Source organism: Botrytis deweyae (genome assembly GCF_014898535.1).
Source record: "Botrytis deweyae strain B1 chromosome Unknown BDEW_005, whole genome shotgun sequence".
NCBI classification, from domain to species: Eukaryota; Fungi; Ascomycota; class Leotiomycetes; order Helotiales; family Sclerotiniaceae; genus Botrytis; species Botrytis deweyae.
Window position 1 is genome coordinate 993,694 of NW_024066212.1, and position 26,308 is coordinate 1,020,001.

General features: G+C 44.2%; 7 protein-coding genes across 7 annotated transcripts; 3 read left to right on the top strand and 4 right to left on the bottom strand.

The window, feature by feature from the left end:
- Nucleotides 1-324: 324 nt before the first annotated feature.
- EAE98_002948 (uncharacterized protein) lies at nucleotides 325-1,927 on the top strand (the record flags this gene model as incomplete). The annotated part of the gene is made up of 4 exons (XM_038950568.1): nucleotides 325-392; nucleotides 449-1,508; nucleotides 1,559-1,741; nucleotides 1,790-1,927. 4 exons carry the CDS (start codon nucleotides 325-327, stop codon nucleotides 1,925-1,927), a joined length of 1,449 nt encoding a protein of 482 aa, XP_038813097.1.
- Nucleotides 1,928-2,730: 803 nt separating this feature from the next.
- On the bottom strand, nucleotides 2,731-4,459 carry EAE98_002949 (uncharacterized protein; the record flags this gene model as incomplete). Its single annotated transcript, XM_038950569.1, has 4 exons — nucleotides 2,731-2,916; nucleotides 2,977-3,925; nucleotides 4,027-4,300; nucleotides 4,354-4,459. 4 exons carry the CDS (start codon nucleotides 4,457-4,459, stop codon nucleotides 2,731-2,733), a joined length of 1,515 nt encoding a protein of 504 aa, XP_038813098.1.
- A 1,141-nt stretch (nucleotides 4,460-5,600) lies between these two features.
- On the bottom strand, nucleotides 5,601-6,599 carry EAE98_002950 (uncharacterized protein; the record flags this gene model as incomplete). The annotated part of the gene is made up of 3 exons (XM_038950570.1): nucleotides 5,601-6,050; nucleotides 6,106-6,485; nucleotides 6,548-6,599. 3 exons carry the CDS (start codon nucleotides 6,597-6,599, stop codon nucleotides 5,601-5,603), a joined length of 882 nt encoding a protein of 293 aa, XP_038813099.1.
- An 861-nt stretch (nucleotides 6,600-7,460) lies between these two features.
- EAE98_002951 (uncharacterized protein) lies at nucleotides 7,461-11,755 on the bottom strand (the record flags this gene model as incomplete). Its single annotated transcript, XM_038950571.1, has 3 exons — nucleotides 7,461-11,243; nucleotides 11,352-11,516; nucleotides 11,573-11,755. The coding sequence occupies 3 exons, from the start codon at nucleotides 11,753-11,755 to the stop codon at nucleotides 7,461-7,463; spliced, it is 4,131 nt and encodes a 1,376-aa protein (XP_038813100.1).
- A 1,271-nt stretch (nucleotides 11,756-13,026) lies between these two features.
- EAE98_002952 (uncharacterized protein) lies at nucleotides 13,027-20,898 on the top strand (the record flags this gene model as incomplete). Its single annotated transcript, XM_038950572.1, has 6 exons — nucleotides 13,027-20,262; nucleotides 20,313-20,411; nucleotides 20,462-20,543; nucleotides 20,599-20,651; nucleotides 20,707-20,755; nucleotides 20,810-20,898. The coding sequence occupies 6 exons, from the start codon at nucleotides 13,027-13,029 to the stop codon at nucleotides 20,896-20,898; spliced, it is 7,608 nt and encodes a 2,535-aa protein (XP_038813101.1).
- A 428-nt stretch (nucleotides 20,899-21,326) lies between these two features.
- On the bottom strand, nucleotides 21,327-23,717 carry EAE98_002953 (uncharacterized protein; the record flags this gene model as incomplete). The annotated part of the gene is made up of 4 exons (XM_038950573.1): nucleotides 21,327-21,636; nucleotides 21,689-22,443; nucleotides 22,816-23,566; nucleotides 23,620-23,717. The coding sequence occupies 4 exons, from the start codon at nucleotides 23,715-23,717 to the stop codon at nucleotides 21,387-21,389; spliced, it is 1,854 nt and encodes a 617-aa protein (XP_038813102.1). The 3' UTR covers nucleotides 21,327-21,386.
- A 322-nt stretch (nucleotides 23,718-24,039) lies between these two features.
- EAE98_002954 (uncharacterized protein) lies at nucleotides 24,040-24,942 on the top strand (the record flags this gene model as incomplete). Its single annotated transcript, XM_038950574.1, has 1 exon — nucleotides 24,040-24,942. The coding sequence occupies one exon, from the start codon at nucleotides 24,040-24,042 to the stop codon at nucleotides 24,940-24,942; it is 903 nt and encodes a 300-aa protein (XP_038813103.1).
- Between the last annotated feature and the right edge of the window lie 1,366 nt (nucleotides 24,943-26,308).

Consider the following 26,308-nt stretch of genomic DNA (forward strand, 5'->3'; position numbering starts at 1 on the left):
AGATACATTTCTCCCAATTCTCCCATTTCACCCAATTTATCTGTTATTTCTTTTCGGAAGTTGGACTGATACCTCCATCTTCTTACGCATCTTGTCGCTTTCTCAACATACATTCATTCGATTCCAATTTCAACAGACGGACTCGGATCAACAATTGACGACCGCGGCCGTTCATAATTTCCATATACAGTCAGTCAGTCAGTCGAGCACATCAACTCACAGAGAAACGATTATCCACAACAACTTAATTCAACTCTTGCACATACTCGGCGCGTTCAGAAACTTTGATAATCCATTTGTCAAATCATCTCCACTTCATTCATCATGGGTCTCGTCAAAAGTCTCCTTTACTTTTCCGTTCATCCAAATCAGTTGAGAGCAATCCTACAATGGTATACCTTCTCAACACGTACATCTCCTCAACTGCCATCACTAACACATGAACCAGGAAGCTATGGCACGACCCAGTCCATATCAGAAATCCATCCAAGGAACCTCAGTCCCTCAAAGATTGCTTCAAATACCTCGAATTGACCAGTCGAAGTTTTAGTTCAGTCATCCAAGAATTGAACCCCGAATTGCTTGTGCCAGTCGCCCTTTTCTACTTGATTCTGCGAGGCTTAGATACCGTTGAAGATGATATGACAATACCATTAGACAAGAAGGAACCGTTGTTGAGAACTTTTGACAGCATCATTGAGAAGGATGGATGGACATTCAACGAGAACGGACCAAATGAAAAGGATCGAGAACTCTTGGTTCACTTTGACTGTGTCATCACTGAATTCAAGAAGTGCAAACCAGCATACCAGAGCATTATCAAGGATATTACTAAAAAGATGGGTAATGGAATGGCCGATTATGCGAACAATGCAGAGCACAACATCAATGGTGTCAACACTATCAAGGATTATGAATTATACTGTCATTATGTAGCCGGTCTCGTAGGAGATGGTTTGACAAGATTGTTCGTCGAGGCCAAGGTGGCAAACCCAGCTTTGCTCGGCAAGCCAGAATTGTCCGAAGCCATGGGTCAATTCCTCCAAAAGACAAATATCATTCGTGATATTCGCGAAGATTTCGATGACAAGAGACGTTTCTGGCCCAAGGAGATCTGGTCGAAGCACGTTGATAAGTTTGACGATCTTTTCGATCCCAAAAATAGACAACTTGCTTTGAATTGCAGTTCAGAAATGGTTCTAAATTCTCTCCGCCAGGCCGATGAATGTTTGTTCTACATGGCAGGCATTAAAGACCAGAGTGTCTTCAATTTTGTTGCTATTCCACAAGCCATGGCAATCGCAACCTTAGAGCTTGTTTTCCAGAATCCTACTATCTTCGAGAAGAATGTCAAGATCACGAAGGGTGATGCTTGCCAATTGATGATGGAATCATCACAAAATTTGCGTACAGTTTGTGATATCTTTAAGAGATATGCAAGAAGGATAAATAAAAAGAATTCACCCAAGGACCCCAACTTCCTTCAGATCAGCATTGCTTGCGGAAAGGTTTGTTATTCGATATTATTACACAAACACACAAGACTAACTCCCTTTAGATCGAACAATTCATTGAATCTATATTCCCATCTCAAAATCCTGAGGCGATTGCTTTACAACTAGCTGGTGAAACATCTGTAGCACAGAAAAAATCAGCAGCCGAGGAAGCAGAGGCCAAGAAAGATGTCTTCTACCTCATGTTGGCAGTATTCGGAACCCTGATAGTCGTCTCTGGACTTATGGTATGTTTCTTCCCCTGGACTCATGAAATCTCTACTAACACTATCTAGATCGGAGCAGCATGGCTTGCAGGAGCTCGATTCGACGTCGCTTTGAACGAAATCAGACAAGGAAACTTCGCACCGAAAGAAACGGGTATCCCAGAACTGCAAAACACTGCCTCTGCATTTGATCATGCGGAACTCTAATTCTTTACTTTTTTGTAATGCCTTACGAGTTTGCTAAGTGCGGCGCTACGCTAATGAACTCCTATAAAATTTCTTCTTTTTCATTGTACCTGAGATTTATTAATTGATGTAAGAGTTCTGGAACCTTTTTTAGTGAGCTCTTGTCAGCCATTTTCTTTTCAACACTTTATTATAAATATTTAATGAAAACCCCAAGAACCATTGTAATTTCAAATCAGTTTTAAAATGTCAATTTATTTAATAATGAGGATGATTTCTATATATTTCATTAGAATTGGAATACTTTTTGTTGAGTTAGAGTGTTTTATACCGGGCTGCAGTTATTGATTGGCATTGCTTCGGATTACCGTGTAGAGGCTTCAAGTAAGCAATATAACATATAATAAGAATAAGATCCTATACGCCCTCGGGGAAGGAATTTCGCCAGGGTGTTTACTATCTTTCCTTTACCTTCTTTACACCTATTATACCTAGCTTTGTCGAATAGCCAATGTAAATTGAGAATCTCAACAGGAACGAACATTGAAATCTCACATAGAAGTTGAAAGTCTATCATTCTCATCCCTCTCCATTCCCTATGCAAAATAACCACAATGACATACACATGGCATCTACTTGCTACCCTTCCACGCCCAAATCCACAGATCGTGCTCTTGGCACACTGCAACCCTAATCAAGACGTTTCATCTTTGATCAACGCAATAACAAGATGTCCCTTCGCTAGGTATAATATACTACCACTGAAGTCCTGCTCCTCTCCTACCTCCAATTTCACTCGATTTATCTAATCTCTCCACCTAGATTTAGGCTTTCGGTACGTTAGGTAAATCATCCGCGGCGGCTTGCGCATCCGAGTGCGAGTGATGATGATGATGACCATGTTCTTTCTTATCTTTTCCCTTTTTCTTGCTCTCTTTCTTTGCAGCTGCCTCGGCGACTAATTGTTCGAAGGCCATGTAATCGCCTTCTTCTTCTGGGTTCCGTTGAGCCTAAAGGTTTTGTTAGTTATAGCTCGAAAATTGTGGACACAGGGGATGGGTAAAATATACCTTGGAGTAGATTTCACCAGAAATAACGAGAGCTTGAGCACGCTCAAGTCTTTTCGCCATGGGAACTTTCTTGTCATTGAGGATTTCATCACAGACATCCCTAAGAACACTTTGAATCTCGAATTTACTTCCTCGCCATGCGGCTGTGAGGATCTTTCCTGTGACGCGACGCTCATATTCAACTTTCTTCTCGTCAGTCCAGTCCTCGCCACCCTTTTCTTCCATCTTGGCCATTTCCTCCATGGTCATTTGCGCATCGATAGCACTGGAGATAGTGTTCCAGGTCTCCTTTGCGATAGTTCCCTTGTCCTTTAGTCTAGAGAAGAAACCGCCAATGCCTAAGAATTTCTGGGATTTGAGCAGTCCGGTAGCCTTCTGAAGATAGGTTTGACCGATCGCATGGAGAATATCCAGACCAAAAGATTCCATCTTGAGGTTCTCTACTTCGAGGCGTGTCTTCTCTTGGAAAGCCTTGGTGACATCGGGTCCCTTATCTGTCTCTGTCCATATGCTGATACGATCGACCAACTTCTTTGCCAATGTGTCGACTCGCTCTTTACGAGCTGCAGCACGTTCTCTCTCATACGCTGCAAGTTCGTCACGTTGGGCCTTGGAGAGACCACCCTTCTTCTTCTCTTTCTTCCTCAACTCTTTCTCCTCTTCTGTGATACCTGCGGCAGCCATTTGTGCCTCTTCTTCAGTTTGGTTCATGATAGCTGGTCGGAGAGGAATCTGTGTGGTACGCCTTGGAGTTGATGTTCCCGATGCGGCAGGGCTGGGGACAGCTGGTGGCTTCTCCGAGTATGCGGGCGAAGGGCTGTCTGGAGTCTCAGACACAGATGCGGAGGGAACATGGGTAGTTTTTCCATCTGCTTCTGTCGCCGATGGTCCAGCCTTTTCATCTCCTGCGGCCATACTCTCCTGTTTTGCGGCCTCAGTTCCTGGGAATCTATCATCGCATTAGTCAACCCCTCGAAATAATCACAAAGCATCGCACTGCCCCTCAGGTTCGCTAGCCATGCCCCGCAGTCATAATAGAACCAGACTCACTCTTCTTCCTCTTCCGCGCCTTCTTGCATAGTGATATCCATAGTCTTCGTCAAGTCCTTCATCAAAGTAATCTCTCCAATAAGATCCACGAAAGCTTCCCCTCCAAAAATCGTTCCAAAGAACTCTGCCGGGTCCGCAAATCCCTCCCCAGGTTGCGCAGAATCCTTTCCGAATTTATCATATCGTTTGCGCAACTCTTCATCGCTGAGGACTTGGTAGGCTTCGCCAATAGCTTGAAATTTCTCGTGGGCGGTGTCATCGCCGGGGTTCTTATCTGCAGCTACATCAATATCGCATGTTGTGAGAGAATGGCCAAGAAGTACCTACCCGGATGAGTGATAATAGCTAGTTTTCTGTATGCTTTCTTGATTTCTAATTCTGAAGCGTCGGGTTTGACACCGAGGGCCTCATAATATGTGGTGTCAACAACCATCTTCAAGGTTGCTGAGGGGTACTCTAGGGAATGAGGTTATTTGAGCACAACGGTTGGTTGTAATAGGTAAATAGATAGAGTAAGAGAGAAAATAGTATATTCCGCGACCTTAATGATAAGGAAAGTCGGGATGGGATGAATATACAGTGGCTCGTTAGGTTTTTGGTGTAAGGCTGAAATTATTTTCTCGCAATTCAAGAATGGAATGCCGAGATTGTGATAGTATGACGCGAGGCTTTATTGACTGTCACAATCACAATCACGATTACGAACGATATCGATGTCTGTCTCTCTCTTCTCTTCTTATTACTCTTGTCAATAATTCTTTAAATAATAATTTGGGTGTTGAGGTACACATTAGCTAAACTCTGATGATGACTTTGTTATGGTTTTCTTTTTATATCAAATTTCCTTCTTATCAGGTCATTTGCTGTCAAGTTTCAACCAAGTACCTACCTAATAAATACCTAGGTACCTATCTAGTGCTTTTATTCTACAGTAGTGTTGTCTCAGTTCGTTTGCATGAAATTTTCGTTCATGGAGGGGCAGCCAAGGATCCATAAAATACAGTATGAAAGTACTTAAGATTAAGATTTCATCAATGCACCCACCGAATTAACTTTCGGAAGAAGGAAACGTCATAAAATGAAGAGGGAACAGGAGATACTGGATGAATATCATCGCAAAACATGGGTTGGTTGCTCAATATAAAGTGGTGAACATGTTCATCTGTTCCAGTGGCACCTATACGCAACAATCCAGCTGGAGAACCCATGCTGGCGTATATAGAACCGTTGTGTGAACATGTTCATCTGATCCAATGGCATGTATGCGCAACAATCCAGCTGGAGAATCCATGCCGGCGTATGTAGAACCGTTGTGTATCATCTTAGCCCCTCTGACAATAATGTCAAAGTGGCTCGTCAGTGATTGTAGCCATATTTTCACATTCTCAACATATCACAAGCATACATTCGAGAAATCCTAGAACGTTTTGGACAATAACAATAATAAGTATATTTGTGAAATATAGCGTGAAGATATTCTACCACGTTGTAGAGTAAAGATATACTTCAGATGACGAGACACAGAATCACAGCCTCTGCATGTGCCTACGTTACATGTTACATGTGAGCCCCATCTATTTGGTACCGGCAGCAGCCATTCTTTGGAAACATCCCTTGTACGCCTCGTGAATTTCTGGGACCTCATACCCATACTCGCCCAACTTCTTGACCAACTTGGTAGTATCTAACTTGCAATTACTTCGTCCCGCCTTGATGACCTTGGATTGTTCCTCCAATGTGAAATTCTTCCATGTGAAATCGGGTCTCACATATTCCTTGAAGAGGGCCAAAACCTCGTTGTGAGAAATGGCTCCTGGGTTGGTAAAGTTGTAAATACCGGTATCTTTGTGCTCGGCCATGAGGATGGAAGCAGGGAGAAGATCGTGGAGAATGGTATTCGAGTTGGGGATGTCGACTACACGGTCATATTTGGCAATTTTGGTGACGAAGTTTCGGGGGTGAAGGTCATCACTGACGGGCATTCGAAGTCGGAGGATAAGGGTGTTGTTGTATGTCTTCATAACCTGCGCAGTAGTTGTTAGTGTCTGTTTCTGAGATCATTGAAGGAATTGCACCAACCTCCTCGACGTGGGCCTTCGTTTCTGAGTAGAATGAGCCAGCAAAGTTCGCTGGATCAGTCTCCAAGAATCCAGGTCCGCCAATTGGATGCTCATCGTTATAGGTATAGATACATCCTGTAGCGAAGACAGTAATGTGAATACCCTTCAAGTAGCAAACATCAGTCAAGTTCAACGTTCCGATAACATTGCTTCGAATCGTCTCCTCCTTATTATCCTCGCACCAATCGACATTGGGGCGTCCAGTGCAGCCAGCACAGTTAAGAACATGGGTTGGCTTGATTTTCTCAATTTCTGCAATGACAGATTCGCGATTTTGCATGCGAACAGTGGTGGTGTAAACTTCCTTTCCCTGACTTTCGAGGAGAGTCTTGAGATGTCCTGGGGAAACTGGGTTAGCACGGTTCAGAAGCTCTTGAATTGGAGTGGGGTGTTAGACATACCAGCAACCCAACCTTCTCCTCCCCAGATCAAAAAGCGGTTTGATGATGACATGTTGAAATTGTTTGAGTTGATTCTAAACAATGTTTGTTGAGCAATAATGAAGTAGAGATGTGGGCAAAGAAGATATAAGGACGGTGAGTGAAGGTAATATGCTACATAAGCATCAAAGGATTAAGGAGGAGGCGTTGAGGCTGGATCTCATGCAAGGAGGGCCCAAAAAGCAACGTGATTGATCGATTGAAATGAATTGATACGAGGATGTGAGCTGTAAGGGAGTTGCTTATGTACCTCCTTATTATCCCTGAACGGTGAGAGTCGTTACTAGGTAGTCTCCAATTGTATCAGATGTGGCAATGAGGGGTCCTTTAGGACAAGTTCGTATAATTAATATCGATGCCATTGTAACTTATATGTCGTTGAAATGTCCCATTTTCCTAGCAGGAATCTACCTAAATCTATCGCTTTATTGTCTAGAGTACATATACATGTGTACACTCAGTTTCACACAATGCATGCAGCAGTACATAGGGTTTACTATTGGACAACTAATTCAACGTTGTGCTGTATGAATTGTTTCCAAGAGTTCGTTTTAGATACTATGCAGCCCCTGTGGGCCCCTAATTCATACTTCAATAGCATTAGCCTATCACGTAGGTAGCTCCCCACTTACACACCTCCCAAGCCTAGATTTTATTTCACACCCTGAGCCCGGGCCATTAGGGAGGGCAGCGATGTTTGTTTGAATGGCATAGCAAAGCAGCTCTTACATTGGTGCTCAAACACAATTTGTAAAATATGTTTCTTATTGATCTGGGTATTGATAACCTTATATGAGTTGACACGCCGGTCTCCACAACTCTAAGTACAGAATCTTAAACACTGGGCTATCTTTGAGAAATGAACGACCCCATCCTAGCCTTTATTGTCACTACTAGATCTTGGCTTCATGCCGAAACTAGTCCTTGGTGTCAATCTTGAACGACGAACACCGCTCTCCCTCCGTCTTTGGGCGAGATACTTGCCAAATTCCCATTTACCACTGAAGTTCGATGCGGTCGATGGGAACTTGGTTGATTTTTCAAGGCTGGTCTGCCGTTCTTGATTTTCAAGGCCGACATCAACATTTTCTGGTTTATCAGAGGCTGGCGTGTATCTCCCGATCTCCCGTGGCGGCGGTGGAGATATTGATCTTTCACGTGAGGATTTTGATATACGTTGTTGCGGTCTGCGCTCTCTCGAGAAGCCCATTTCACACACAATGCGTGGAGCCTCTCGCTGAACTGGGCTTGCCAACTCACAAGCGCTTGTTCGTACTGATGGTGGACCATCCAGAGTCTTCCGCAAACTCCGTGGTGATGCCAGATTTCGGAGAGGCGAGGAACTATTATGAGGCAACGATTCAATATCTGATGAGCATAGCAATTGACTTTGGGTCTCAAAAAACCTTCCTGGGGCTTTTCTAGGCTCTTTTGAAGCCCTTGATGGCGCCACATTTGTCTCTGGCATTTTAGATGAAGTTGATTGTAATGCTGACGCTTTAGATGGCACTAAAAAGTCTTCTGGGGTTCCGTTCCTCAAAATTGTTGTTTCTGAGTGAGTCCGCTTCTCCTTGTGTCTCATTGGCATGAGTTCTGTATGTTTTGATGATGGCGATCGATCCGAACTTCTCGAGGATTTTTGTGAGGCAAGTTTTTCAAGATGAGCGGAGGCTCCTGATGGTAAAGGGGTATCGGTATTTGCAAAAGTAATGAACTCACTCGATTGTTGCCTCAAAGAATTTGCTCTGATGCTCCCGGGACTAACTAACGGTTGCGAGGCAGTGCTTCTGTATTTTTCACGCAAGTCTTCAATAATACCATAATCCGGAGATTCTGGCGATAATGCAGTATTAAGGCTTTCTGTGGTGATTATTGGTCCTGTTGTTTTGTCGAAGTGAGTAAAATAAGGATCAGAAATGCCCAATTCATTGTAGAATCTAACTCCACTCAATCTGTTTCTACTGTTGAGGACATGGTCCATGTACAGAGTATAGAACCAAACAAAATCATCCCAAAGTGATGTCCGAGGTTGTCTGGTGGGGGTCCCAAGCCATTCCAAATATACAAGTGCACATATGAACTGTCTCTTATTGCCCTTATAGCGTGGGTAAGTATTAGAATACTTCTCAAAAAGCGAAGTGGGCCGCTGTTTCGACTGGTGAGCATGCCCCGAGCTCAGCCGAGTTCTTTCGGGTACAATCGAAGCTCTGGTCATGTCGCGACCGTCGAAAGTGGGAGATGATTGACCTGGGGGGAAGTTTTTGTAAGATGTGGAGGTCTGATCAGAGATTACTGTATCATGTAAATCTGTCTCAAATCTATGCTGACTCGTTTGGGAATCTTCTGGAAATGCTACATCTTTTGTTCCTCCAGTATTATCGCTCATTAAACCCGGATCTACTACTGATGATCGCCTTTGTAGAACTTCTCTTATCTTACGCCTGTTTGCTCTTACCATTTCGTTTCTGTCTTTACAAGGCGTTTCCTCTTGACTGAAACCTAGAACCTGCTGTAGAGCTATAGGATCCGTAATTTTCTGCCGTTTGAAAGGACGTTCCCCACCGTGTCCTTGCTCTGGAGAACTTTGACTTAATGGTAAAAAGCTTATGGACGGGCTCCTACTAGGAGAGTGCAAACCATCAGAAATAGCCCCATCAAGATTAGGAATTGGTATAGATTGGTAATACTGAGTCCTCGGTACACTCGGATAAACTATATGATCATTGGAATTTGATGATATCTGCTGCTCACGAGAGTGTTGAACCTTAGAGTTCTTTGGCTCTTTTTTGTCTTGAGGAGTCTCACCGATTACGTCGATCATCTGAGGAGGTACTTTCACTAATTTGAGTGATTGAAATCGCCCGGATTCAGGGATAAGTAAGCTGTCTTCGACCGTTTCGTTTTGTGGGCTATCATAAGTTCCAGGAATCACAAAGTCTGATGACAGTTCTGCATTCGGCCGTTTTCGGTGATTTGGAGTCTTTTCGACCTGTACTTCTGACTTACGCTGCGCAGTTTCGAGCTGACACTGTGGGAATTGCGGGTGATCATTTTCAGGTGATTTGCGACTCTGGATTCCGTTGTCTACGTCAGCAGAAGCAGGTGGGTTTTCGCTCTGAATTTCGTCGCCCAGGACATGCGGAATATCCATTTCCAACTCCTCGTCATCCGAAGCACTATTAGCTGGGTATTGGACCAATGCTGTAGGTTCTTTGTCCTTGATAACACAACTCGCCTTGTTTTCTGTGAAAATGGGAGAAGATTGCGGGATGGCCTCTTGGCAAGCCTCTGAGACTGGCACATCAGAACTATCGGAATTATGCGTTCCATCACCACTCTCAATAGTTAAAGAATTCGCTCGACCTGCAATTTGCTCGACGTCATCGTTTTGCCCAACCGCTTGTCTAAGCTTTGAGTTGCGGTTTGAACTAGGGCAAGTAACTTCCATCGCATCACTCAACTTGCTATGTGAATGGTGATCCTCATCGTCGCTGTGTTCTTTTGGTGAATGTGTACGATTTCGATTTAAACTTTGATGGGAGGTGTAATTTTCCTCCATCGCCTGTCTAGGTCTTGAGTTTCGCTCCGGACTAGGGCAACTAACTTCCGTCAGATCACTTGAGTCGCTATCCGACTGATGGCCCTCACCACTACCAAACACAGTTATAGACTGCGGATCTTCATGAGCATATTCAGATTCTTCGGTTCCTTTTGAGCGGCAAATGGCAGCGGGACTATCCGTACAATCGTCCCTTTCCGTCCCAATAGCGTCCTGGCTCGAGTCTGCTTTGGAGGCCTGACTGCTCTGTACTACATTCTTGGGAGTGGCTGAAGCTCGTGTAGCGAGCAATTTCTCGTAAAAAGCTAGTTGAGATTTCAGGATTGCTGGGGGTAGATTTGGTGCGGATCTACAATCATCCGGTAATGAGGCAACCGATTCCGGACGCTTGCACCAATCGTTCTGTTCTTTTGAAATACGACCATAAGGGTGTGGAATATACGACAGATTTTTCTGAAATAGCAATGTTTCATTGATTGGAGGATTATCATGAAATTTCCCGCTGGAAGATTCCATAGCCTCTAGCGTCGAATTGTTCGCAATAGGCCTCTCATCTCCTAGCGTCCTGATATTACCAGTTCTTTGTTCATCTATGGAAGGCCTGGGAGACTGTTGAACCTGTAAATCGTTCATGTGTCTCGTTTCATCACCTCTTTCCAAATTGGTGGCAACAAAACTTGATTTGGGGGAAAGTGGTTGTGCTAACCCCGTAATATCAGCCGAGTCAAGTGGTTGTCCTGGCTTACTGAGATGAGGACTATCAGCTGTAATTTGAACGGCCGTAGGATTCTGAAGAATTGCTAGGACATCATGATTCGAAGTGCACAGCTTTGGTCGATGCAAATCAGAAACAGTACTCTTTTCCCTTCTGGATTCTGAAATACTAGCGGGATCTTGTGTCGCAAGCATAACAGACTGGGAAGGTGTTGAAGTATTTTGGGATTCGAGTTCGAAATTTTGGTGAACAGCGTACCCACGATTCTCAGCATCCAGGAACTCTTTTATTGTATCCAAATTGCTATTAATAATTCCCCCAATGTCCACAGCACGTGCTGAGCCAGAAACATCTTGCGGCCCTTTGAGCTTAAAACTTGGGATCTTCAGGTATAACCTGGTTGGTGGCTCTACTGTAGTATTGAAGTCACACACCCGAAGTTGAAGTTAGTACTCCTAGGAACTTGTTATAAACTGGCGAGGTCATCATACCAATTGCAACTTCTCCGCTGCTAGAGTTTCTCCAATAAACTCCCCCAGTGTCCTTTTGTGCTTCTCCAAATAGCGATTCAGAAAATCTTGTGGAAATATTGCTGTGATCTTGGTGGTGCCATCAGATACAATCATAGACTGCATTGAATCCCGCGCCTCGCCGTTCTGTAGATGTGTCAACAGACAGAACTATTGAAAAAATATTCAAATAAATGACCCACACTAATCAAATGAATCAATCCGGGCTTTTCGAGCTTGATGAAGAGTCTTTCCTGCTCGTAAGAGAATTGCTCGTGAGACTTGCTGGCCTTTTCATGTGCAACACGTGTTGATTTCAGCCAAATCAGTGCTTCTTTCAAAGATTGTTCAATATTTTGGGCAAGCCAGCTTCGTAAGAGAGTCATGATGAAGTTGATTGCTGTGGATTATTTGAGATCTCTAGTGTTATAATATCCCGTTCGAATAAGAATCCGTGAATCTTAATTCATAATGTTACAACCCCGTAGATACAAAGACTATAAGTAGTATCATATCATGTTGTTGAATTACCCAGGGAGACTTTCTGGAAAGTATAAATGAACGTTGTGGTAGCGACAATGTTTCAAGTGCGCAGTCAATATTCATAGCCTTGAGATTGTTTATTAATGTGGTAAATGGATGGAGTAAGATCGAGTTGAGTTGAGTTGACCTAATATACATAATCTGGAAGACGCGTTCGCGATATCAATTTACGATAGAGTGGAGTACTAGGCACGTGCTAGACTAGCTCGAGGCTGGGCTAGGCAAGAAGGAGCATAATGTGGCGTGTGTGGCTGATGCATGCCAATGTCCGGGGCCGTCATAGCAGTTTTGCTGATGAACAAACCTTATCTAACTTGACAATGATGATACAGTAGAGCAGAAACCCGGGACATTTGGAAACACACTTTTCTCAACAATATTCGATATCAATTCATGCAATCATTATTTTGGATCCAAAATGAGACAAACGCGTCCACAACCCTCTGAATTATCATAGATACATCATTAGGATCTTGTGCATTGCTATAAGATACCTACTAGGTGTCACAGTGTTTCCAATGCATGATTATGATCTTACTTGAGTGATTTTGTGGACCGCTTTTTCTCAATCATGTGAAGCTGCCCGTGCTACCTCTACCCTACGAGCCTACCATTTGTTAGGTGTGAACTGCTTGCATGAGGGGAAATTCCAGTATCCTCACTACGCTTTTCAAATAAAGTACATTGGTTTCTATTGATCCTTCCCAAAATGCAGCTTACCCTTCGACTCATAAAGCGAAAACAAATACTGCTGTAGCTTATTCAATAATCCAAGTAAATTGTGATTGTCATAAGAAATGCTGCCACCACTTTCCAGTTAGTGATTCTATCAAGGGCGTTCATCTCATCTGGCTGACCATTCATCCATCCAGCCAAAGAGCAATCTGCACATTTCGTTCCGCAAGACAACCTGAATTTACAAATCAACTTCATGACATGATTACGCAAACTCGAAGCGGTCTAAGCTGTCGCACAACTTTGGTTTATCGAACACAATATATGATTCGCTCTTGATAGGAGGGCATCGGTTTGCTTAGAACCAAGAGCTCTGAGTTCACCCTCACAATTTCAACAGGCTAAAAGAAGAGGTTACCAGCGCGTGTATGAAAAGAAGATGTCATCCCATGGATCCCCAAGACCTTCTGTGATGGCGCCGCTATTGATTCCACTAGGAGCGCGATCTCGTCGAGGATCGTTAGTATCACTTCCTGGGGCCACCCCCGTCGATAAGGAACAGCTGGCACAAGCTCTTGATAAAATACATAGTACTGCTTGTCAGTCAGAGACCCTTACCACGTTCAACGAGTTTGCTCCTCCACCTCCATCCTCCTCGAACCCTGAGAGTAAAGGCCTGGCTGGGGATATTATGCAAAATGGTTTGAGTGGTCTATACAGTCGGTTTAAAGGCGCAGTTGGAGTAGGAAAGGATAAAGCAGGAAGTACCTCCGTGAAAGGTGACAATGAGAGCTTCGACACGATTTCAATCAAGAGCCAAAATGCATCGAATATTACTCCGGGACCAAAAGGTTCTGCCGGTCTTGCGCGTGAGGATTCGGGCATTACTGCTTCACCCATCCAACTTTCCACCACATCTTCACAACTTCAGTCCCCATCTGTATCTTCGTTCATGGGGAATTCGTCTGAGATGCAGTCACATGCTATCAAATCGTCAAAAGCCTCGCTCTCGTCAGCACCCTCAACCTCAAAATCGTCAGCCAGGCCTCCTCTCAATCCGATGGTCAAGAACGCCTCGTCTTCAGCTATTGTCCCTACCGTTGCACCTGTCAACGCGGTTGCATTTAAAGAGGGGGAGAAGGCTCGACTGGGGAGTTCGGATGGAAATGTTACAGATAAAGTAAATAAAAAAGGTGCTTCAGAAAGATCCGAGCCAGCTTCAGCGTCAGATTACACTCACCCTAACACGCTTGGGTCAGCTAGCGCATCCGAAAGTAGACGTTTTCCAGGCCATTCTTCGGGCTTAGACGATTCGGAGTCTTTTGATTTTGAGCCCATGAAAAGCGAATCCGCTGGGCGAATGTCGCTAGGTAATTTAGACTCCAAAAAGGATTCCCAGGAGATGAACTTTCGTGCTAGTGATGGCAGCGCCACAGGAAGGGCCAAATCTCTGAGTAACCCTAAAACAGCATCGTCGGCACTTTCTTCCATAAAAAGCTCAGATCCAAGACCGAATGCAACACCGCGTCTCTTCATCCCAGAAACTGCTAGGCGAAGTCCTGCCGTCGAACGTATAACTCAGTCACATCTCCCTGGCTATCAAGCATCACGTGCCTCTTCGACAGACCGCAGTACTGCGGAAGCTAGCCCTGTCCATACGTCTGCCCATAATCATGTGCGGCATGATTCTTTTGGTACAGATGAGCGTTCTTCGCGCACTTACTCCGGTAGAGCTCGCATACCCGGCACTACTACAAATGGAGGCAATGCAGAAGTAGTGAGCGCTCGCTTAGAACAAATGAGAAAGCAAGTCCTCAGTAAGGAATTTTGGATGGCTGATGACATTTGCAAAGAGTGTTTCTTATGCGGTGATCCTTTCACTGCCTTTCGCAGAAAACATCATTGCCGAACTTGCGGCTGTATCTTTGACTCCAAATGCACACAGACTATTTCAGGCCAAAGATTTGGTGTTCAGGGGTCACTTCGGATGTGTACAACTTGCCTCGACATTATAAACAGGCGCCACGATAGCAGCGGCTCCGACGATTCGGATGACGAATCAGGCTTGCCGACTTTCTTCCATTCTCAACAGGCCAAGTTTGACTCCTCTACATCGACTAAAATAGATCTACCGGAGAGTTCAAGTGATTCGGTGAAGATAGGAGACGAATCTAGACCTCTAGCGACCCCGATGATGGCCATACCTGCCACGCGACGAATTGGAGATTCTTCCAACAGGCGCTCCGCCATTCTAGAAATAGATGCACCGCAACTGAGTCGCCCAAGCTCATCCAGATCATTGAAAGCCTTGTCTACTGCCGCGAGACCTTCATCTTCTAGCCATAGGCGGCATCAGTCAAAACACAATTTTCTTGGTCGTTTCAAAACCCCTGCCGGAGACAGGGCACCATTTCATCGTGGACTGACCGATGACATTGGAAAAGGAACTCGTCTACCAGCCTTCCATGACGACAATATTATTGATCCAGATTTGGCACCATATATGTCAGATGAAGGCTCAAGCGCCGATGAACAGATGAGTATTTTTGCTACTTTGAACAATGGTAACACTACAACTTCTCCTTTCGAAAATGACAGAGTGGGTTTTGGCTCTTTGCTGAACGCTACCAAAAGACATAGGGCTAGAACTGGCGACAAAAGTGTTAGTGGGATCAGTTTCACAAGTCGAGGCTTAGAAGATGCTAGTGCAACTGTGGGGGCTTTCACACGACCGAATCGTCGACGTAATCTAAGCGTTGCTAGTAACACCTTACATCACACTCGACCCTCGCCAAGACAAATGAAGCCGACAGGCTTAGCGAAGGGGTATGGGAATGTGAATGAAGACGTCGCGACACCGGAACACTTATCAGATGTGCCCACGCCGGCAGGCATGTCTTCAAAAATGACTCGAAGTGCATCGATGCGAGATGCTAAAGCTCCTGCTATAGAGCTAAACAATGCCAGTTTACATCATGTCCGGCGGCTGCTACACCAATTACTTGAAGACGCAGACGTTCCAAACGTTGCTTCTTGGGAGAAGGCCTTAATACCTATTCTCCTTCAGTGCACGGACGATGTAAATCCAGACGTTCGGCGTGGCGACGATATAGATATTCGCCATTACGTCAAGTTAAAGAAGATACCAGGTGGAAAACCAGGTGACACTTCATATGTATCCGGCGTCGTGTTTACCAAGAACCTGGCCTTGAAAAGTATGCCTAGGAGTATTTCGAATCCCCGCATTGTTATTGTATCATTTCCAATTGAATATCAACGTCATCAATCGTCTTTTATGAGTCTGGAGCCTGTTATCGCGCAAGAGAAAGAATTCTTGAGAAATATGGTGAATCGAATTGCATCTCTGCGTCCCCAGCTTCTTCTGGTTCAAAAACATATTTCCGGGCTTGCTTTGCAATATCTCGCTGAGGCAAACATTGCCGTTATCTACAATGTTAAACCCTCAGTAATAGAAGCGGTTTCAAGATGTGCCCAGACAGAGGTTATTTCGTCTATCGACATGGTAGCTCTAAAGCCAGTACACATAGGCAAGAGTTCTGGTTTTGATGTGAAAACTTATGTCCATGGAGATATTCCGGGAAGAAAGAAGACTTACATATATCTATCTGGGTGCCCAAAAGAGCTAGGATGTACCATCGCTCTCCGGGGTGCTAGCATGCCTGTACTAGCCAAAATGAAGCAGATCACTGAATTTATGGTATACGTGGTTTACAATTTGAAGCTTGAAACATGCCTAATGAGGGATGAATTCGTCTTGATCCCGTCTGTGGCAGAAACTGGCAATCTCTCGCCTGCAAGACAAAATGGACAGACTTCGAAATCTATAGGATCGGATGCTATGCCTCAACAAGACACAGTTGTGGCCGCGAGCAATGTATTGCAGGCTGCTACCGAGTCGAACAAAATCAAAGGTCTTTCTCAAGATGAGCTCGGCAACAATGAAAGCATATCCACTGATAAAGTTCACATTAACCCTGAATCTACTACTGAGGCACAGACAGCCATATTGGCTGACCAAAAGCCGGAAGTGTCCAGAATGATCTCTGCACATGAGTCACATGCTCACTCTTCTCATGACGATCACCTGCCAGAAGATGTACCTATGCCAACCTTTTATAGCGATATGGTAGCTAAGCACCAAACTAAAATTCTATCTGCATCTCCATTTGTGAAGTTTATGCAACCTTATCTATTGGTTAGGGCGAGAGAGCAGGAGAGAAGACTTGTTTATTTGAAAAGACTTCGTGACCAAGACATGTTTGAAGAGCAGACCGATACAGAAAAATCGAAGCCGCAGAAATTCCAGCTCATAAAGCCCGACATGGTCCACGAGAGTATTAAAGATGCACCTAGGCAAATCATGGAGGTCCTGCACGCTGTACATGATGCCGAGTATGATAAGGCTTTGCACAATTACCAGACACAGACTCGGCAATGGGAGAATTATATTCAAGGGAATCTCAACCTGTTCGATCCGTATGGACACCAAAATATCACTGTGCTATACACAGTCGTCTGCACGGAAACTTCAATTCCTTGTGCTGGGCCCGATCTTCTTACCCTCGCATTCTATACTGAGCACGAAATATCAGCAGAAATAGATCCCGATTGTACACTGGGCCAGTATGTAGAGGATCTGTGCTTGACGATAAATACTACCTGTACGTTCAATGGCTGCGATCGTAAGATGTCGGAGCACCATCGAACTTATGTTCACGGCGAAGCACGCATAACTGTGTTTGTTGAAAGATCACCTTGTAAGATCAAAGGACTTCAGGATTCCATTTTGATGTGGAGCTATTGCAAAAAATGTCAGAAGGAAACTCAGGTTATGCCCATGTCTGAAAGTACTTGGAAATACTCTTTTGGCAAGTATTTAGAACTATCTTTTTGGAGCAGCGAGTTGCATCTCAGGGCAGGGTTTTGTCCCCATGATTTGCATCGTGATCATTTGCGATATTTTGGCTTCCGCAACGTCGCCATTAGAATCCACTACGACCCTATCGACCTTCTTGAAATTGTTGTACCTCGAACAAGAATTACCTGGAAAGTAGATAATGATTTGAGGTTGAAAAACGAACTGTTTACAAAAATAGAAGAACGGTGGAACAGGTTCATGACATCGGTAGTTTCGAGGATCAAAGGAATCAACATCGATAGCGTGGCACCCGAAAAGGCGGAAGCATGTAAAGCTGAAATAGAACGCTTAACGAAACGTGCGCAAGAAGAACACACTGCGTTGCTACGCAAGTTACAGGATAAATACATGGAATCGAAATACTATGAAATCATCCCACTAAATAGAGCTGTAAGAGCCATGCAAGAGAAGGTTGCGGAGTGGGACGATGCCTTCCAAGATTTTGATGGAAACTTCTTTCCCTCGGAAAAGGACATTCGCCGCCTTGCCGCGATACAACTCAAGAGGATGTTTATGGATCGTGACGAATCTCAAACTTCACTGGTGTCTGTAGAGACGAATGAACCATTGTCTGATGTCGAAGAGAAATCCGTAATTCAAGCACCAACGGAAACCGCAACCGAACCAAGTCAGGATACAGAAGAACCGCCGGAGGATCAGCTAACAGTAGTTGAAGACAGTTCAGTCCCAGATCTGTCAGCGGGCGATTCGCAGCCTTCCGACGGAACCCAACCATCTATTACAGAGGATCCAATTCAAACGCCTCGGCATGAGGGAGTAGAACATCTTGATCTCGCTATTCCAGAAACCGCAGATCAACAAGTTGCTTCGGACATTTTGACATCAACAGATACATCTGACTTTCTCACACCTAGTCCGTCGGAGATGGACAGTCCCCCGGATGTAGAAATACCCACAGCACCTTTAGAAGCAACTCTATCCGAAAAAATTGAGAGACTACGAAGGGCAAACCAATCATATTCTGGCGAGCAGGGGCAGCCACAAACAGAGACCTCTGGAATTCCAAGACCAACGGAACGTACAACCTCGCGCCGCAGTGGTGCTTCGCCTCCTCTTAATCGTACTCAGTCGCAGCCTGCAAATACCTTACGTCGCATGCAGCCAATCTCTAGTAAGGCATATCATCGTCTAGGAGATGCGCGCAAGTCTAGTGATACTCAGATCCCATTGCTTGAACCTTTGAAACCATCTACGACAGAGCCGGTAAGACCCACCGACAAAAGACTTTCGGAAAGATTGGGCTTGGGGTCACTCAAACAGAATCGCAAGGCGGGACACTCCCTAATTCCAAGGTCTGTGCAAAGTAAACGAAAGGAATCCAAAGTTACAACGCTAGCAAAGCACTTTGAGCAGCTGAGTAGAGAATTTGAGAAAGAACGTCTACGCGACAGGAGACGAATGGCAGCGAAAGTCACACAATCAAGAGCCTTCCCCAAGGCATCTTCCAAGCCGATTGTCGAGATATACAAGGATATCAACGAAGCTGTCGAGGAGCGCGGACCCCCCGACGAAGTCTCTCTAGACGCCGAACCCACGCGAGTTAGTGCAGAATCTACTGGCATGACTGAAGGGCTTGCCGATCTTAATATGGAGCCTCCTAGTAGCGAGACACAGCCAAATTCGCCAAATGACACCTCTGCTGCCACTGAAGGCGCTGTTGCCGACATTGAAGCGGATGACAGCCATCAAAACTTTAGTCAAACTGGTTCAGATGACGAAGGAGCTGTTAGCGATGCAGACCATTCTTTGATTGGAGACCTTTTGCAAGGCGCGGAGGAACTAGCTGAATCGCTTCGTGTGGGCAAGCCAAATGCCGACCTTCCGCTGGAGATACCAAAGCATGAGAAGTCTAGTCTCATGAAGATGTTAACTAATTTCTGGGCGGAGAGATCTGCCAGCGGTTGGACCCAGCTTGAGTATCCTATTAATGCTGGTGAGCATATATTTGTCGATTCTGATGTTATTATCAGAGAGGATGAACCGAGCTCGTTGATAGCTTTTACGTTGTCATCGGAACATTATCTAGCTAAGTTGGATGATCTTCGACAACAAGGTCCAGCATGCGCAAAAGCCCAAGAGCATGATTCTATGCCTTTAGACGGTACGCCAGACATATGCGAAGATGGTATCAACCAAGCAGAAGTCGAAACTTCATTATTGCGTGCCACTGGTACTCATCTTGCGTACTCGTTCGTCGATTCCTCGGCAAGAATGCAATGCAAGATTTTCTTTGCGGAACAATTTGATGCTGTGCGAAGAAAGTGCGGAGTAGCAGATCGAATCGTAGAATCGTTATCTCGGTGCTTGAAATGGGATTCTAAAGGAGGAAAGACCAAATCCGTATTCTTGAAAACACTCGATGACAGGCTGGTCTTGAAACAGCTATCCCCCATTGAAACTCAGGCATTCCTCAAATTCGCGCCAGCTTATTTCAACATTATATCCGAGGCGCTGTTTCATGAGTTACCTACGGCCATTGCGAAAATGCTTGGCTTCTTCCAGATTGTGATCAAAAATCCAGCTACGGGCACGGAAATCAAGTGGGATGTGTTGGTAATGGAAAACCTCTTCTATGATCGTTCGCCTACACGCATTTTCGATTTGAAGGGATCCATGCGAAACAGAAAAATTCAGTCTACAGGGGAGCAGAATGAGGTGCTTCTGGACGAGAACATGGTTGAATTTATCTATGAGTCTCCTTTATTTGCACGTGAAGTAAGTAAAGTAAGAGCCATGCAAAGGCCATGTCACTGATTTGTGTAAAGCATTCTAAAAAACTTCTTCGATCTGCAATCTTCAATGATACTCTCTTCCTGCAACGAAACGACGTAATGGATTACTCGCTGATGGTAGCTGTGGATGAGGTGAGTGTTGCTAAGCAAATACGGATTTAACATATACTTACATTATGAAGGCACGAAAAGAACTTGTCGTCGGAATCATTGATGTAGTTCGTACTTACACCTGGGACAAGAAGTTAGAATCGTGGATCAAAGGTACTGTTTCATCCAAATTTAAACTTTGTCATTTCATGCTAACGAATACGTCCAGACCGTGGTTTCGCTGGTGGTGGCCGCAATCGACCTACCGTCACGTCGCCTAAGGTCCGTTCAATTCTCCTTTCCAATTATAGTTTACGTAGTCTTAACAAGCAAGCAGGAATATAAAAGCCGTTTCAGAGAAGCGATGAATAGATATATTCTGCAAGGTACCAATATTTCCTTTCCCTGGCGATCTTTTGTTTGCTAATGAGAACAAATAGCCCCCAATAGTTGGCACCAACCTCTGGATGGAAGACCGAGAAGAGACTCAAGACAGATGGTGCAAGAGGCAAGAACGCCGGTGTTGTGATATACGATGGAGACGATGCAAGTAAAATAGATGCTTGGCATTATATGACGCAGAGCTTGCGTTGGGAGGTGTACAGACTGGATTGGGCATTGGGCATTTAAATGGGGGGTGTACGAAGAATCAGTCCCGTTACAGGCTAGATTGGGAAGGCGAAGACTTGAGTTGTGGCTATGCATTTTATGCCAACTATAGACAAAAATATAATCCAAGAAAGCCTATTGATTCAAGATTCAGATTCGGTCTTGAATTATGCAACAGAAATCCAAGAAGAATCCAGATGATCATTGCTGAACGTCGGGAATTGATTTGGAAATGAGGAACTACTGTCCGAGGTGGTTGTCTAAGAAGGCCTGTGGCCGATAACATATGTTCAATTTCAGCAATGTTTGTAGGGGCAGGCCAGGTTATGTGTGATTGAGACATCAAAATCATCGTGGGGGTATCATTGGCATTAACATTAATATATTCTATTTAACTACATACGCTTTTCAAGTCTTTTGACCTTTCTTCCTAGATGGCTGTTTCCGCCTCGGGGGATTTGGATCTTTTGAAAGTTGTTTGCGAAGTTGCTCATTGACAGCTTCAGCGTCATCTTCTTCCCCGGCAGGTTCGTCAGCATCACCAGCTTCGCTTTCCTCGTCAGACTCTATTCCGAAAGCCTTATCGATTGTTTCAGCATCAGCGACATCATCCAGCGCGGCACCACCATCTTCATTATCACTGTCAAAGCCTTCGAATCTACATGACATGTTAGCGTAAAGTCTGATGCGTTATGTTTTCCTAAACTTACGAGTCATCTTCATTGTCGGCTTCGGCCATTGAAGCAATATCTCCGATAGATGTGTCAGCTACTGATTCTCCAGCTTCATCACGCTTTCTCTTCCGTGGCATTTCGCCCAATCTACCTTCTCGTCCTTCTACTCCGGTTTCTTCTGGGCCTTCGAGCTTTGGAGGTGGAGTGAACCATGGAATTTTGCCCCTCAAGAAGTCATTGAGAACCATCTTGGCTACGCCGTCAACATCGGGCTCACCTCCATGTAATAGTCTTCCTCCCTTCCGTGCAAGAAGCTCCAAGAATTCAATATGGTTTTTGTATCCCTTAAGAGCATATGTTCTTTCAATGTGTTGGGGTTTAGTTTTACTCAAAACTGCGGGAATATATTGTTCTGGATGTTCAACGTTCTCAACTCTGACTACACCTCGTAGTAGAATATCTTGGGGTGTGTCAGTAGTACTAGGAGGAACTACTCCAGGACAATCAATGAGATAAATGCGTTTCATGAGAGTAATGTACTGCCAAACTTTTGTTTCACCCGGTATTGGAGCAACTGTGCAGACCTTCTTCTTTCTCAACGTATTAATGATTGATGATTTGCCAGTGTTTGGGTATCCAATGAAGCCAACTGATATTTGCTTGCGGTCGGCATGTAGGGAAGAGAATTGACGGAGGAGTTGAATGAGGGACCCTTTCCCGAAGGAATTTGTTATCGAGGCGTGAAATGCAAGAGTTGGATAATCTTTGGAGAGCGATCGCACCCAAGCGGCCTGCAGTATATTATTAGCATATGACATTAAATATATTGCATGTGAAATAGTGTTATTGTGTGTACTGGTGAAATGTATGAATCATTACTAAGAAAACCACCACAAGCCACTAGCTAAAGAGGAAGTGGACTTCAACTCAAACGAAACATTATCGAACTCTTTGCGACAGACTCTCCAAGACGGTGAGCTGCCTACTCATGACCCGAGAGCCAAGAGCGGCGAGAATGAACTCGATCTACCAAAGTTGTAACAGACTGCCTTCCATTGTGAGGAGCACATAGTGCAGAAGATGCCTTGACTTAACGATGGAATAAAAACGGGGGCAACAGATGGGTGAAAATGGTTAAAACGTGGAAGAATTGTCAAACTTACAGCAACTCCGGTGGGTACAAGATCGCACTTGTTGAGTACGAATATCAAGTGCTTATGCGGTGCTTCGTCCTTGATGTACTTTTCCACGGTCCGACAACGAGTTCCAAGAGGATCTCTGGCATCTAAAACATGTATGACCACGTCTGATGAATCAATAACTTTGTAAAGCTCATTCCATATGCGTTTGCTTTGACCCTTGCTGAATATCGCCTCTCGAGCACTGGTGATGTGGCCATCATCAATAGCAGCAGCTTCACCAACAGCTTCGGGATCGTTCGAAGTTCCACTCAGAAGCTTTGCTTGTTCGAGTCGGTCCAGATATGTATCGTGGCTCTTGACACTATCGTCGGCAAGATCTTCCAACGAACTGACACCGAGCTTCACTCTCTTTCGTTGTGCTTTGGGACCGAAGGTATTACTGAATGGAGACGCCTCGACTGTCATCTTGGCTTGATGCTGCTTGACTCCATTTTTCCCTTGTCCGTCGCGAATCAGTGACATTGGCAATTTATTAGTCTTTAGCAATACCGAGTAAGGATCACTCGCCCGTTCAGCCATGGCTTCTCGGAAAGAGGTCAAGGCATCTTGGCCAATGACTCTTGAGTTTGTAAACCATTTTCTGTTGGGCTCAATTCGTGCGGGTTTTGTTTCTCTACTTTGGAATGTAGCAGCTTGAGTAACTTTTCCTGCGGCATTGTGACGAGCTTTGCCTTCATTGAACATATTCAAGGTCTTGGCTTGCTTCGCTGTGCTGTGAAATGATTAGTTTTCAGTTCGTCAACGTGTGTAATGGCGGGAACATACCGATAGAAATTCTCGCCCTTGGTCTTAACATTGGCCATGCCATCTCCTACTTTGCCTTGTTTGACCTTTCTGGCCGCTTCTTTCTTACCGGTACCCATATTGATAATTGATGCGCGATGCGCTGTGAAATTTTGAGGTTGTGAAAAAAGTATGGAAAAAAGGAAGTCGAAGCTCAGGAAAAAAAGTTTTAGAGATTTTTGGGGGTTGTGGCTGTTGTGCGTCACGCTAAGGTGTGGCTGGGTTGGTTAGCTTCTAAAATATATCTCCACTAAACAAAGATATTTTATCAACTTCGATTGTGAGGTAAGGAGTGCCTTTATCAGAATGACCTCGGAATACTGAACCCCATATTCTGACAAACTACATCTCTCTCCCGTCTGGCCCATAATATCGTCGTTTTCGCAGTGTCATTCGAACACAATGTCATCAAGCATGTCGAAGAGTTCTTTGAGATTCATTGGGCGATGTAGGCCCAGTCAATCAACCGCGGTCTCATCTCGAACTTTCTCCACCACTACTTCATGTAGCGCTATTGGACCTGAAAATCCTCGATTTATTGAAATACCCACCACTCAACAGCCAGACGCCCGGGGGCATAGAGATATTAAAGGAACTTTACCTCCCCCACGAAATCTTTTCCCCAACCGCGGCCCCGACAAGATCTCGAAAAAGTATCTAGATTCTGTGACTCGTGAGCCCTCGAAACCTCCGAAGAACCCAAACGATTATGTTGCGTGGAAGCATCGGCTAGCAACTCGGCGACGTGAGAGCTTGAAGGAAGCGTTGGTAAATCTCCATAAGAGGAAATTGACCCAGGAGCGCATAGTTGCACACAAGAGCTACTCGAAACGAATGGCCAATGAAAAGAGACTAAAGGCTCCCCAACGAGAGGATGAAAGACTGATGAACCCCACGATTACGGAAGCCATGTCGAAACTGCAAGTAGGCTTTGTTCCAGATCCAGATAGAGAGAGTGAACTGGCACAGAAGGCATTAAGGGTACAAATTCGGGCGGCTGAAAGGGAGGAACAGAGGAAGAACGCGTTGCATACGCTGTACATGAAGGCTCGGTCATTCATCACGACGGAGGAGCAATTGAATGCTAAGATTGATGAGATCTTCACGAATCCTTTCGACAAAAATGCACCTTACAAGAGAAATATCTGGGAGGTGCACGAGAAACCACCCACTGTCCAGGATATGCTTTCAGGCGTCAACAATTCCCATAAGACTGCCGTCGGAAAATACTCGCACCCTGCTGTAATCACTGGAACCAGAATGCAGCACATCGCAGAAGAACTAACGGGTGGAAAGATGGACTAGGAGGCTTGCATCATGACATGTATTTCGAATGCTTCAATAATGCTTGCTTGTACAGTATCTAGACATTCAATGATTTGTTACGTCTCTTACGTCAATTTTATGTCAATTCTTCATGTTTCGAGTGCATTCATGGATTGTTGCGTTGTTTTTGTGATCTCAATGTCCATCAGTTTGTCGTTCATTATGGTGTGAGGGCTCTCTGGCGTATTGCGAAGGGCCTAACAGGGTTCTTTAAAGGAGATTCATTTAGATACAATCTAAATAGGGACTTTTTGGTATGGCACGGCAATCTCAATGTGCTTATGAACGAGCAATCGCCCATCTCTAGTTGGGAAGCAAATCTCGTAGCTTAAACGTGCAATGTTTAAAATTGTTCAACAGTTTCGATATTAGAGATCATATCACTTTTCTACACTATTTCCCACAGTGACATTATCAAATATCACACTCCTGCATCTCTCGTCCAATCCTCAGACGTTCAGGGATGTCGACTCATCCCCGCCCGTCTGTCTTTCCGCCCAGGTGAAACTGACCCCCAGAATCTTTCGCTCATTGCCGTGGCCGCAAGTTGATTCGATTTCATGACCCTCCCAGCGTAATCACCTCACAACCTTCATGAAATGAAACGCTGTGCCTAGTCATAAAGCCGTTGATATGCCCCACAATTCCTGAACCAACTTCGACATCCCTGTACAAGGGCATGTTTTTGATAAGGGCCCGGATTAAATTTAAACAAATTTCCTCACCAAAACTATACTTTATTTCCTATTTTTATAAATAAAATATAATTCGATTATTCATTATAAAGTTTTGAAATCTAGAATATATTTAAAGATTTAATAAATAATTATTTCAATATTAGTTTTGTTAAATTTAATCAGATATTGATTAATAAATCTTATATAGAATTTCAATCTTTAAAATAAGTATTATTTTTTATAATAATTTTAAATCCTAATAATTCTATATAAATTTTAATTATATTGAAAAGTTTTTCTGAAAAGCTACAACTATATTATAGAATTTTATAATAAAATCTATTTATATATAAAGTTTTAAATATATAATAACATTAATTAAAATTAATATTGATTTTTAAAGTAGATAGGTTTTGATATAAAAAAGGCTTGTGTATAAACCCGGGCCCTTATCAAAAACACGCCCTCATACTTGTACCGCTATATCTAAACACACCTATCGTTGACATGACCATTAACGTTCGTGATTCACTCGCCCGCGGCCGATGATTGAAAACGCTGTCGGTATGAAGTAACAAAGCCATTTGCGCAGATAGTAGTGTCTATTGGTGTGGGGGTTGAGGTAGAATTTACTAGTTTGTCCATCTTTGGTCCCTTGGTTGCGGCAA